The sequence below is a fragment of the Phoenix dactylifera genome, unplaced genomic scaffold (genome assembly GCF_009389715.1).
Source record: "Phoenix dactylifera cultivar Barhee BC4 unplaced genomic scaffold, palm_55x_up_171113_PBpolish2nd_filt_p 000046F, whole genome shotgun sequence".
NCBI lineage: Eukaryota > Viridiplantae > Streptophyta > Magnoliopsida > Arecales > Arecaceae > Phoenix > Phoenix dactylifera.
This window is the reverse complement of record NW_024067669.1, coordinates 2,232,451-2,247,094: the sequence shown is the minus strand read 5'-3', so window position 1 is coordinate 2,247,094 and position 14,644 is coordinate 2,232,451. Positions and strand designations below refer to the sequence as shown.

The 14,644-nt window shown below is 40.2% G+C and overlaps 1 protein-coding gene across 1 annotated transcript; it reads left to right on the top strand.

The window, feature by feature from the left end:
- The first annotated feature begins 7,529 nt into the window (after window positions 1–7,529).
- On the top strand, window positions 7,530–9,647 carry LOC103713513 (uncharacterized protein At4g06744-like). Its single transcript, XM_039116032.1, has one exon. The coding sequence runs from the start codon at window positions 7,810–7,812 to the stop codon at window positions 9,436–9,438; it is 1,629 nt and encodes a 542-aa protein (XP_038971960.1). The 5' UTR covers window positions 7,530–7,809; the 3' UTR covers window positions 9,439–9,647.
- Window positions 9,648–14,644: the final 4,997 nt, after the last annotated feature.

Genomic DNA, 14,644 nt, shown 5'->3' with positions numbered 1-14,644 from the left:
TGCAGGGTGGACTGTCTCTTGGGCAGCAAGTGGATGAATGATGAAAATGAGGTGCAACATTCCATGGAGTTCAAACTCATCCATTAAATTGGGTTCCTTAGTTGAGCAATATCTATTATATTATCCATCTATTGTAATATATACAAAACCCAAACTCTGGAGTGAGGGTGTCTGCATATATAGGTAAACACATGTACACATCTATTATGGTATATAATAGATAGGTAAATATGAAGGATCTCACCTTCTCCCCAACTTTTCAGGTACACCTAAGGGCATAAAAATAAGTAGAAACATTGACATATATAACAATAGCTTCCTCAAATTAATCAGCCAAGGGGTTGACACATGCACAAGGTTGTTCAAAAAACATAATCTTATACTAATTCGCAGATTAATGTGATTTGATATCATATACATATACATAAACAAATATATGTATGTGTGTGTGTGTGTGTGTGTCCGAGATTAATTTCAACCAAATAGTTCACATAGTATAATTTGATCTCACAAAGTCTCATAATTAGGTAGTTGATAATAGGCTTATGTCTTCTACTTTTTTTATTTTAAGACAAGATCACAAACAACATTGACAATGAAATGGTAAGCCGATGTCAACCTAAGATGCCATCTGTTTGTTTGGTTGGAAACAAGTTCACTAGGTTTCATTGTCATATGCATAATTATAAACAAATGACAATTATAAATATAGCGTAGCATTCAGTATGATTATTTGCATGAAAGTTAATTAGCCAACTAGTGTTCCCTAGTAGATGACTAAGAAAGATACAAAATGATAGGCAACATAACTCCCAAGGAAAATAATAGACAAACTAAAACAAAGAGAAAAATCATCAAATCTACTTTGAAAAATCATTAAAAATGGGATCCCAACTATCCATATCCCTCCTCTTATATAAACTCATTGTTCTAAAAAAATATACATATACATATGCATACTTATATATATATATATATAGATCCTCTTATATAAACTCCTTGTTGCGCTCTTAACCATGTTTACATGCTTGATGGTTAACAAAAAGAAAAATATGTACATATATATAGAGATTTGGAGCAATTTCTGAAGTATTGGAAACTTGATCTCGGGATGATTTGAGTAGATTGCCGACACTTGCACAAGCTAACTTGCCAACTCATACAAAAACTAATTATTCGTAAATTAGTTTAAATAATAGAAAAGTTTAGGAACACAATATTAACCTAATGAATGTAGGAAGGATAAATATAAATGTTTTTATTAAAAAATAATATAGTATTTTATTATCTGGAGTTAATATGTGTCATATAAATGTGAAAGGATTAGGGGCAGCGAAGGATAACACTCTCCATCAACATGCCACACAGCCCAAATACAAATTGGATACTAAAACCTACCTTCCCCTCCACATGCTCTCCTACTTTGAAGCCATAAACATTGCATGTGATCCTTCAAATTGACAACTTCAACAACACTAAGTGACACATCAATCTAACAACGCTTCTCAATAGATCAAAAGGTGGTCTTGGATTCTACAAAAGAATATAAAAAGGAAGTCTCCACTCACAGCTAGCTGGAGTGATTGATACCATGCCTGCCTTGGCTTTGTATTCCTATGAGGAGTGGGGTCAGGTCAGGCTTCACTGGAGTCGAGTTTGGGCAATAACATTCGTAACCTTGGTCACATCCAGCATCATTCAATTAGTCTTTTGCAAGCAGTCTTTTATTATTATTATTATTATTATTATTATTATTTGCATTTTGTGTTGATTATCTCTTAATAGCATTGCCAAAATCAACCTTATGTCAAGGAAGAGGAGACACCATGACTGAAAACCTCCTTAACATTCTTTATAGTAGAAAGAATATAAAGTGCACTTATATGAATCATTTAAAAATAAAATAAAATAAAGAAGTCCATATGAACATGGATCTTTGCGTTTTGGCCCTCTGAAATTATGTAATTATGTATGGGCTGATCATATCAGACCACAGATAAAATAGTTTTGGAGTCTGGATGGCTGGAAATTACTGGAAGAAGTTCAATTGGACTAGCCTCATTTTAACCCGCTCTCGGTTATAACTCGTTTAAGCTTGGACCCATGCACACTGGTTTCAATCTCCTGCAAAATGAATTATTGAAAATTAATAAAAATAAAATAGTTAAAAAGTTAAGTCGATTGTTAGAAATTAGTTACTGCCCTCTGATCTTGGGCTTTCAATCTCCATCAAACCAACAGTGCTGTTCCATTGATTGTTTATGACTTGGAACAACTGGCTCTCCATCGTCATATTGGCTGTGAAGACCCCACTTATATATTGTTAACTAATTCTTATGACCTAGAGCATGCTCTCAACTTATTTCATTATTTCGAGATTATAGCCTTAAGAGATTCTAAAGCCCAAATAAGGTTGTAGTAGCGCGGATCATAGGTTGGGCTTGGACGCAAAAAATCTTAAATGTTAAAAAGGCCTGGTCTGAAGTCCGACTAAAAATAAATAGAATTTAAGTTTGAGGCACAGCTCATGATTAACTCTAAGTTGTACTGCCCCTTGCAACGGGGCTTTCAATTTTGTAGGGAGTCGACCTTCCTTTTAGACCTCCATAATTTAGGCAAGGCCGTAGAGGTTATAGAGGGTAGAGGATGGATTAGGCCCCCCTCCAAGTCTCCAACAAAAAAAGAAGATTTAATAAACAGAATAAATGGAAATAAACACAATTATTTGACATGTTGGATTTAATATGTACATTAAATGGGTTAGAAATGTTGACTCAGCTATTTGTTTGGTAAACAGGTGATTTCATGTTAGGATTTCTAACCATTTAATAAACACATCGGGTTCGAGTTAGACAATTTTTTCCAATTATCTAACTCCAACTTAATCAATTTAATTTGATGCTGAAATCAACAAGTCCAAACTCTCTCTCTCTCTCTCTCTCTCTCTCTCTCTCTCTCTCTCTAAAATAACTTGGTTAATCCATCACTCTGGCTAGGATATTTACTTTGTGTTAACTTCATCCAAATTAGAATTGAATTTAGTATTATTTTTAATAATTACAATGTTTAAAATATTATGTAGCTAAAGAAGTAATTATTTAATTATTTAATCATAGCTCTAGGAACCGGTCGGGAGAGAGGTTAAGAAAATAAGGGAAATGCAGCAAGACGGTAGAAGAGTCAAAATTTTTCTATTTCTCACTTGAAATAGGATATGAAGGTTTCTACTGAGAACGTCATTTTTAGCACAGCATTAAAAAAAAAAGAGAGAAAGAAAGAAAGAAAGAAAAAAGAACTTTTTGCAGCTATTCTCAATTAGGTGAATTTATTGAACTATAAATTGTGCAGTTCACCAAATTCACACCCCTGTTCTTAACGTCACCCTCGATGACATGAGAATCAATCTCAAGCAAACTTACTTGGTTTTTTAAGGTTACACATAACTCCTCTTTTTTGTGCTCATTCATCTAAATGCAAATTAGGTCATGGGTGTATCAACGTAGGCACTTCGATTTCAAGAGTCTTCGACTGGGGTTCAAGAACAATAAATGATGAAGAAATGCTGCAATTTTCAGCTACTGATGGCCACTCTACCAATCAATAATGATGGAAGATCAAATAATCCATGTCAAACATTTTGAGGGAACTCCTCCTTGGATTTGAACATGGACCTTCCTTTGAATAAGAGAGGGATGCAACCACCTGGATACAGCTTCTTTCATTTTTAACATCCCAAGTTCACTAATAAAAATGCCATGATCCATCCCCCTTCTCTATTCCATTACTTGGTAAAGATAAGTTGAGGGGCACGTAGCGCTAGTGTAACAATAAAAGCTCCAGGAAGGAAAAAGAAAGAAAAATCCGTTCATCTAATGTTTAACTTTCCATTTATCGTTTCACTGGCGGTCTATATAGGTATAAAAGGAAAGTTGTATAACACCCAGTCTAGCTAATAAGAAACTAGGTCTAGTCTACTTGATCGATCGAGATGTAAGAATTGGAGTAGGAGACAGAGAAAAAAATAAAGTCATGTTCGACTTAGAGTAGGAGATTAAAAAAAAAGGAATGGAACGTTGTTCGAATTAGTGCAGAAGATGAAAAAAAAGATAGAGCTAGAGTAGGAGGTGGACTCCTCTTCTATCTCAATTTTTTATGAGAGCTAGGAAACCTATACTCCAACGCCTATTTAATGACCTCCTTTTCACCTCCACCAACAGGTTTTTCCGATCGCCACTGCTAAACCACATTTGGTTCCTTTCTCCTCCTCTTGACGTCCAACGACTTTGGCTTATTGAGCGCTTACTAGAGTCTTAGGTTCTGAGAGGAAGTTCTTTTTTTTCCTCGTTTCTCCTTTTCTCTCTCCTCTTCTCTTTTTCTCTCTCTTCACCACTCTTCCTCTCTCTAGAAATATTATAGACATGTGGAAGTCCAGACATCTTGATCGGCCTAGATGACCCTTGACCCTATGAGGGGTCCCAGGTCTCCCGGATCTATGTTATGTAGCCTTAGGAGGAGTCTAGGTTGGCATTATGCGGCTCTAGGAGAGGGTTTGGGCTGACCTTATATATTATGATCGTCTACCATAATCTATGGACAGTTATGATTTTTTTGATGGTGAGATCTGGCTTTGTAGGTAAGCAATCATTTAGGCAAGAAAATTTTGGGTAAATTTATTTAATATCCTAAGTTCATAGCTTGAAGAGTGGATCGGTATTCAATGTACTTGAGTCTTAGATCGATAGAAATAAGAATTCTTGGACATTAATCACCTATATATAGGCTATTTTGTGTATCAATGATTTTGCATTGTATGGTATATGATGGCTGCTTAGTATACACTTATTTATTAAGTATATATGGATCTTTATGAAAGAATATATCATATATTATTGATTATGATTTGTGTAGACTTTGATACTTGCGTGCATCAATTTTTTTAAAAGAGTATGATGCTGAGTTATATTCACATAACAAGCATGTAATCAAATTGTGGGTTGTACTCTGAACTAGCCTTGCCATGCGCTGAAAACATGGTACTTGTTTATGTCTCACCATAGGCTGGAAATATAATATTGTTGATGCCCCACCATAGGCTGGAAATATAATATTGTTGATGCCCCGTCAGAGGCCAAAAATGTGGTACTGATGATGCTTTGCTGCAAGTCGAAAATATAGTTGTGGTAGTCTAGAGCTGAAAACCTAAATATTATCAGATCCGATATATGCTAATTTGATATATTTATTTGATATAATTTATTGCATTAAAAGATGTGTATCCGTTATGCATGATTTATTATTATGGTATTTTGAGGCATGAAATTGATATAAGCAATAATTATTTGATAATTTCTTATTTATTATTATTATTATTAAGGTGTGGGCATGTGAGAATTTATATTTATTAGTTAGTCAGTCTATTTTTTGATGCTAAATGACATTTGAATATTTGCAATTGAGTCAGTTTGATCATTTGAATATGATGGATTTATTTAATTAGATTGTTTGGCTATTAATGTTTGATTAAATTTTTGGAATTATTTAAGAATTGTTCAACTTAACTCTTGTATGATTTCTGAGGCATCGTTTTAGAGTTCATGTGGCCATGTTACATGGTCGGCCCTTAGTGACAGATCTGGGGCGTGACAAGCAACGAGAAAGTTACATATTTACCGTTCACTTTTCTGTGACCTTCCAATAAGCTTTAGATCCTCCAGTGTATAGACCAGCTAGCGAGGGCTTTGGGCGAGTATCCAAATAAATAAAAAGGTAAGAACCCTAACTATTAGCTGAGCGAGATACAAATTCTCAGAGGAAATTTACAGTAACCGTTGGGGAGGCTTCCAAAGAATCAAAACATCTCTGTCGTCTCATATTTGATTCACGGTAGCTCAAACCACCGTATTTGCTCTCCAGGTTGGCAAAGAACAGGACAAACCAATGAGAATTATCAAACACGTACGATTGGGTTAATAATAGCACACATTTTAAGGACCATCCTGTGACTCGATTCCTTGAATGCTGAGAGATCGACATGGTTAGAAGCATCCTTGCCGAAGAATATTGACAACCACCATCCTTGTCCGATATTAAGGTTTTATCTGGGGTTCGATCTACAGTCCGGATCAATGGGAGATCAACTTGCACAGTAATTATCTCTTGATATAGTTTGTTGGTTCCAAATTAACAACTGGTTTGTTCGCATAAAGGGTCATGCATGGTTGTATCTTTTGCGCACGGATCATGCCCAAAAGATTTGAAGTGCTTTGAGAGATGTGTGAAGGGCAATATCATAAAAGAGGATTGATCATTCTTTCATGCAAAAGATGCAACTCAAACCCTTGCTTAAATGGGTGTGGCTAGAGATAAAAATTGGCTATGCGCACCAAATCGGTTCTATCTACATGCAATTCCAATAATAATAACATAATTCTATCTTATATTAGTGGGGGTCACTTTCATCTCTCTTAGCCACAACAAGTTTTATATGGTTAGCACATGCAATCGCAATAAAATAGAGAGAATCAATGAAAGCTAACAGCTATTTTTGATCTAATCTTAGATATTCCAAGCATAATAAATATCATTGATACTATTCTATTATCTATAGATTCAGGTTGTATCTTTCGCACGACAAGAATAATTGGTGCTCTTTCTCAATGCTGATCATTGGGTAGCATTAATTCTGTATGAATTTCAAAGTACTCGGAACTTCTCCATCCATCATTTATACATATTTTGGAGTGACCATTAATTGCATGATCCTGCATTCGTGCAAGGGTGAACCCTTCTTTTGAATGATACAGCCCCAGTCCATCATCCATTTACATGAGATGGCAGCATTCCTGCATGGCTTCTGAGAAGGCCACGATATTCCTACCATGCAGACGCGTGCCGTGCATCAGCCGGAACCAATCCCCGTACCTCTACGGGCTGGCGAAACCTTCCGTCGCAGCAACGTAATTAAGGTTGGGTCGGGTACGAAGGTCTGCTTCCTAATTTGTTCTTGGGTGGCTCACGTGAACTCCTCTCGACAATTTCCTGTGGACTGAACCAGAAAACCATGCACGTGAGAAGCTTGTCGATCCACTCGGCCTGAGGTGATCTGACCAGACCGCAGCACACCGTACCAACCTGTCCAGCCCTTGTCCTCATGCGTTTGGTTAAAAGGTAAAGTAAAAAGGAGCTAGCAGAGCAACAAGCTTGCAGAGGAGAGAGAGGCATCCAGTACTGCTCAAAAATATCTATAAGATAGCGGAAAATTTGATATAATTTAAGTTGCTTATATGCATCGAAAAGCAAATAAGGCTTTGAATTAGATTATCTCCTTCGTTGCTTGGTACTTTGAAAGAGATCGTTTGAACATATTTTGTAGCCGCCCTTTCATGCTTATGTCATCTTCTTTTTCTCGATGCTGTTAGTTGCACTTATATTAGAGCAGTGTGAACCGCTGTTGTATCAAAAAAAAATAATAATAATAATAAAGGAGCGACAAGCTTGAGTAAAAATGGGCGAGTTTGGGGGTAGTCACCTGACCTAGTCTAGAATCAAGATGGCAACCACCAATAATTTTCGATCAGCTTTTTCCCGCGCATCTTCGGGTGCTGCAATCGGACATCCATTGCGACAACTAGTCACATTATTTAGGCACCCACGATTGCTTATAAATCTCACCAAATAGTGATCTGATTGCATGCTCTATCACACATAGACACACACTCAGTTCGGTCTTATAGTATTTTCCGATTCACGTTTCTAATTCTCGCAAGACTTGGACTGCTGTTTAGTTGTCAGTGTGAGTAGGAGTGAGGTATGGGAGGCGGCGGTAGCAGCAACAGCTATTCGCCCATGCAATTCCTCATCTTCTTCACATCACTACTGCTACTACTCCCAAGTCTTCTTTGTCTCTCCAACGCCACCACCTTTCCAACATTAATCCACAGCAACACCCGAGAAGCCCTCGGGATCGGCATCGGTATCGGCATCGGCGGCGGCAGCCCTCCCCCTTCAGAATCCGAGCCCAATTGTCCACCTCCTCCCCCTCCTACACCTTGCCCACCTCCTCCAATCCCTCCTTCTCCTCGTCCTCCTCCGCCGCCGCCGCCGCCACCCTCGCCGCCGCCGCCTCCACCACCAACGCCGCCGCCACCTTCGCCGCCGCCACCCTCGCCGCCGCCGCCGCCCTCGCCGCCGCCACCATCGCCGCCGCCGCCGCCCTCGCCGCCGCCACCCTCGCCGCCGCCGCCGCCACCGCCGATACCAAAACCAAAATTACAATTCGTAAATGAACTGCAGAGACGAGCTTATTACGTCATCCAACGCTTCAAGAAAACCATCACCTCCGACCCCAGGGGCGTCACGCGGACCTGGAGAGGAGCCAAGGTTTGTAAATATAAAGGCTTCTTCTGCGAGACCCCGCCGAACCGGAAAAAGATGCCGACCATCGCCTCCGTCGACTTCAACACCTTCCGCCTCGCCGCCCCGAGCGTCAAGAAGTTCGTCGACCAGCTCCCCGATCTCGCGCTCTTCCACGCCAACTCCAACAACCTCAGTGCGCGCGACACCATCCCGCGCCTCTCCAAGCTCCGCTTCTTCTACGAGCTCGACGTCAGCAACAACAACATACCCGGCTCCTTCCCCATGAACGTCCTCCCCCTGAACGTCACCTTCCTCGACCTCCGCTTCAACAAATTCTCCGGCACCGTCCCGGCCGCCGTCTTCGACATAAAACTCGACGTACTCTTCCTGAACAACAACAACTTCTACCAGCACCTCCCGGCCGCCCTCGGCCGCACCACCGCCGCCTACCTCACCTTCGCCAACAACCACTTCACCGGCCCGATCCCCCGCTCGATCGGGAGAACCAGAAAAACCCTTATCGAAGTCCTCTTCCTCAACAACCAGCTCTCCGGCTGCCTACCCTACGAAGTTGGGCTGCTCAAGAAGGCCACGGTGTTCGACGCCGGCACCAACTATATCACCGGCCCGATACCGCTCTCCTTCGGCTGTTTAAAGAAGGTGGAGCAGCTGAACCTGGCTCAGAATTTACTCTACGGGGAGGTGCCGGACGTTCTTTGCCGGCTGGCCGACGTCGGCCACCTCGCCAATCTGTCGCTGTCCAGCAACTACTTCACCTGGGTGGGGACGAGCTGCTGGCAGCTCATAAAGAGGGGAATTCTCGACGTCCGGAAGAACTGCATCCGGGGGTTGCCGGAACAGAGGTCCCCGGCGGAATGCGCCCAGTTCTTAAAGCAACCAAAATACTGCCCGTACCTGCCTCACATTCCTTGCCGAATCCCGCGGAAGGACGGCGGCGCCGTCCAGTCTGCGGCGGCGATGCTGCCGGGGGTGGAAGTGCCGGCGGTGGGCGGAGGCAGGGATAAGGCTAAGGCGTCCCGGTACAGTACGTACTCGGCACTGCATAACGGTCGCAGGCCCTGAATGTGTCTCCGTCCTCCTCTTTGTTGTTCGTAGACTTTGGATTATCTTTTACTGTTACTACTCTGTCTGCCTTCTAGAATTCGTTTTCTGTCGGTAATCTGTGTCTTGGTTATTATATCTTAATTTGGTAGACTCCAAGTAATATCCTGAGCGTTTGAGTTAGGATGTAGCAATGCCATCAATAAAACAATTGCTTGACTGAATGTAAATGAGCTTCATCCTAGTTCTCAAGTTTCAAAGTTATATTTTGATTTTAACCTACATCTTAAGCAGATCCTGAGCTTTTTTTTGAGATACAAGATTGAAATGCCACTTTTTTGGGCCGATTTGAAAACCTTTTTAAAAAACAGGGTGCCAACAAGCTGAACTAAGGACTGTTTATGAGCAGATTTTTCTGCGCTTACATACAAGGAAGATGTCAAGGCAAATTTTGAATCGTTCAAGTCAAATCATCGAGCTAATTTTATTAAAGTATTGAATATTTGGCTCAAGCTCAGCCTATGGGCATCCTTAACATAATCAGGGGGGAAAAAAGCGCCTGTACACACTGTCGAGTGACTTATATATATATCCTGCTATATACAGTAAGCCAGCAGAATTTGAGATAAAAAGATGGTTTCGTGGCTTTACCAAGTGATCCAGGAGGATCATCAGATTCAATGTACATTATTTTTGATTCGATGTTGAATTGCTAGTCAACTTTCTGAAGACTGTAATTTGGTTATATGCCGCTTGATTGAGATGATTCTTTTTTTCTTTAAACTCAGCTGATTTTTTGAGATCTACGATATGGCACTACCCCTTAAAAAGGGCTACTATTTTAGCGATCAAGCCCAAATCCCATCATTTATATCCTGAAACAGGCCAATCAGATTGAAATTTTTTTTTTTCGAAATTTTTTTTGACCGGATGTATCTCTCAATCCAGAAAGAATTAAATGAAGCATTAGAAGGCAAAGTTGATGTACAAATTGATATCTACTTTTTAAAATTTTAGCTTTTTCAAGTTCATTTCTACCTATTATGTCTATTTTAAGAAAATGACCTCACTATAATAAATAAAGAATATACACCCCGGTTTTATGATCATTAATGGAAAAAAATGTAAACCTTATTTTTGTAATTTTTATTTTTTTAAGTTTTTTTTTTATAGATTAGAGTTGAGTGGCTTCCTCATCTGATTGCTAAGCATTACATATATCATCATCTATCCATAGGATGGTATGATTTATATATATATATATATATATATATATATATATATATATGAGAGATATTTGGCGGCATTTTTAAGTTCTACAAAATTATTTCCGGCATTTTTTTTTCACTGATGAATTCAATTATTGTATCCGTATACGTTATATATGATATTACCGTTTTTAGCACAAAGAAAAAAAAGAAAAAAGAGAAAATCCAATTACTGCATTTGCATATACCATGCAATGCTATCAGACCAACCAAATTTACGGCGGAGTTGTGCTCGAGCAGTGGAAATGCCGAAACTGTGGCCAACAGGGCTAGATCTCGCACGGATAGCTTGGCACGCTTTGGGTCAAAAAGCGACTATAAACTATAGGGATAGGGAAGGAAGTTTCTCCGACACAACTCCGATCGGAGAAACTTCGGAACAAACAACTCCCCCGAGGGGGACGAGGCCGGAGGCCAACCTTTTGCCGCCGCAAGGCTGGCCGTACGCAACAGGAGCAAGGGAACTCCCCTGGTTCTGGAAGGCACATGAGTCCGAACGCTATTATGAATGTGCGACCGACACTACACTACGTAGGTACCTGTGCAGGTGAGGCGTCGGTCGGTCCTAGAAACGGCGGCAGCGGCGCGAGGAGTTAACGACCGGACGTGCTGTGGCATGGTTGAGCACCGAGTCCTTACCAATGGACTGCCCAGTGTGTAGGAGAAGGATGTTGTCGACGCTTGTTGCTCGTGACGACCCCGCCACCACATAAGGAGACTAATCACCTCTTAAAGAAGTTTGCGGGCTGCTGAAGGAAACTAATCAAACCAAGCGCCTTTCGAAGCGATCTGGTACGACAATTTATAGGGCTTCTCAACAATGTTCAGTCAGGCCTAGATCGAAAGGTTGCCCCGGCCGGCAGTGATCCAAATCATCATCAACGATGACGAAAAGACAGTGCAAGCTTTGCTATGCCGAAACCTAAATGTAAAGTCAGCAACACTTCTAAATGCCACTTCTTCCCGTCGCATCCAGTGGTTAATTCATGGTTCTTGATCGAGCACATTTGTGCACAGGTGGTGCAGCACAAATGTGACCTAAGGGTGGCCTACCACTGATTAATTTGGACCACGGAAAAGGGTTTAGATCACAATACACTGAGACCACGATAGTTAACTTAGGTCACAATAGTTGGGGGAGCAGCTGATGGGACCATGGGCATGCAGTTTGAGACCCAAAGCCTTTTGTCTATTTCTCTATTTGCTGTGCAAATCAGGAAACGTGATCATGTGGTTTGAATGTGCTGCTGAACTTTGAGACTCAAAATCAGCATCATATGTTAAAGCGGCAGACTAATGATATCATTTATGTAGCCTATGTATACATGCACATATCATTACAGAAAAAAAAAGAGAATTTCCGACTGTGATATGCCGATGCTAGAAAGAAGCGTTGGTAATTTAGAAACTGCGCCAAAATTTGCCGATGCTTTTTACTAGCGTTGATATATTACGACGTTTAAAAGTGTTGGGAGGGGAGCAAATAACTCTTCCGACGCTTTTTGGTAAGCGTCGCCGGAAGCTAATAATTAGATAATGCATATAAACGTCAGGGATGATTTACCGATACTTTTTTACAAAACGTCGTCGGAAACAAATAACAAGACCACGCGAATAAGTGTCGTTGGAAGCCAATAACAAGACGACACTTGTAAGCGTTGTCGGATTTCATATATTTCTCCAAATCAATCGACCAACCCACCATCCATCGGCCCTTTTTTCTCTTTAATCTAAAGCGTCGCTGCCACCGCCGAGCTCCGCCTCTGCCTCTCCGTTGGTCTCCTTCTCCTCATCCCTTTTTCTGCCGGTCTCCTCCTCCTCCTCGCTGCCCGTAGCTACTACCAATCTGCACTATTTTTTTAAGCTCCAGCTGACCACCCTTCTTCATTGTAGATCTCAGCTGGCCTACCTCCACTCTGGTGATTTTTTTATTTCCAAAATAATTTTTTTTGAGTTTTTGCTTGATGCCCTAATATTCTGTTTTTCTAAAATTAGTGAAACATTATAGGAAGATTGACATTGAAGATTAGCATTTGCATGGAATTATGACTATTATTTATTTTTATTTCACACTTTTCCAAAACTAATAAATTTTTACGGTCAAAAACTTTAAGGATTTTATAAATAGTTTCAAGAAAACAAGAATTTTATTATACATATCTTAGTCTAATTCATTTTTCTTCTTATATTTTTAAATAAAAAATAGAAAATAAAAATAATGCCAAATAGGACTGGTGCCGGTTGCTTTAGAGCAACTGTACTTTGTGCTAAGAGGTTTGTTCCTCGTTTATCCACTCGACTCGGTTCGAAGATCGATTCAGACACTAAGATAGCTCGGCCTACTCCTACTCATCGCATCTCCGGTCGTTTGCACAACCCTTCTCTCGATTCGCCTACCACACCCAAACCACCCCAGCAACCAAAATCAATGGAATCCATCTCAACTTCTCCACCTTACCTTATCCCTCCTCATCATATCATGACCTTAAATCCCCTTGAAAATGTTGATCCCCTCTACAGTTAGCACTTTATGTCACTCTCCCAACCCGCATTGCCATCCTTTTTTTTTTCTTTAGTAAAAACGGCCATTCATATAGTTCTAACATGAGCACATCCTGCCAAATTAGAAAAAAGAAAAGAGTACAAAGGAAGAGGTATGTCTCCTACAGATGTCTAGATGATCTCCGTGTTGCCATCCTTCACCTCCGCTTCCATATAAATAACTCCCTATTGAGCTTGATTTGAGTCGGGTCTATTTGAGTTTCTGACTATGCTCAAATTTGTGTGTGAATCAGATTCTGGGCAAATCTTCTGAGTTTAGGCCCAATCTGAAGGTTTAAAAGTGTTTCTATGTTGGGCTTTGGATGTGAGGAAGGCCTCGCTCGATGCCAACCCTACAAGCACTAGACTTGAAGTTATTCTAACTTAAGAACATGAGATGCACATGAGAAATCAATCATCTATATAGCTACAATGAAAGTAGACATGAGCATAATTATCTAAAAGAAAGATGTGGAAATTATATTTTATAGAAGGATTCATAGAAAAAATCTAGATTTTATCAAAAATTCTTAGAATCATACATGAAGCCACGTTACGCTTCTATTATTGTGTTAAAATAGCTCTCCCCTGCATAACCAATTATTTTTGATAAAGGAAGGTGATAATAAGATATAGGTAGGGAAGTTGACACTGATTGCTAGATTGTTAACCAATCTTCCTAGTGGCTAAACCCTTGAAAAAATCACAAACTTAGCCATCCTCACTAGCCTAATAGACACATTCATACATTGCTCGGTTGGAATTGATAATTCAAACCCGCCGGTAGAATCATTTATCTCAAGAGCTCAACCTTTGTTGAGAATTATGCCCCCTTTTTTTTTTGGTGAAAACGGCATATTATATAGCGTTTACGTGAGGACAACCATCCAAGTCAAGAGAAAGAAAATGATACAAGTTAGGAGGGATAATATCCATCCTAGTGCATAAAAAATCTCCAAAATATTGAGCAACGAAGGAGGCAAGCCAATCCACAGCTCTGTTTGCCTCTCGATACACATGCGTTGCCTAAAAGGACTCCATCTTTCTGATCAGTCTGTGGGTCTCACAAATTAACGGGTGGCCATCCTCATAGTAATCCATTCCTCATATCCAGATGATCACTATGGAGGAGTCTCCCTTCAGGTATACCCTATCAGCTTTAAGAATCCTCCTCGCATAGGAAATGGACCCCTCACATAAAATTACGCTACTTCAACTTCTCAACAACGTCAGAGCTTAGCTAACCATTTCTTATTCACAATTTTCTTCAATCACTACTGCGATATAGGAAGAAAAGAGTAAAAAAATATGGGTTTTGGTAGCCCTAATTTGTGGGGTATCGATGGCTGCCACTAGAACCAAGGTGGTATAAATGGACAACATATCATCATCCAGCAGCAAAAGATCAATAATAGGAC

Excerpts from the sequence above, each read along its gene's own strand:
- LOC103713513 (XM_039116032.1), top strand. The coding sequence starts at position 7,810 with ATGGGAGGCGGCGGTAGCAGCAACAGCTATTCGCCCATGCAATTCCTC.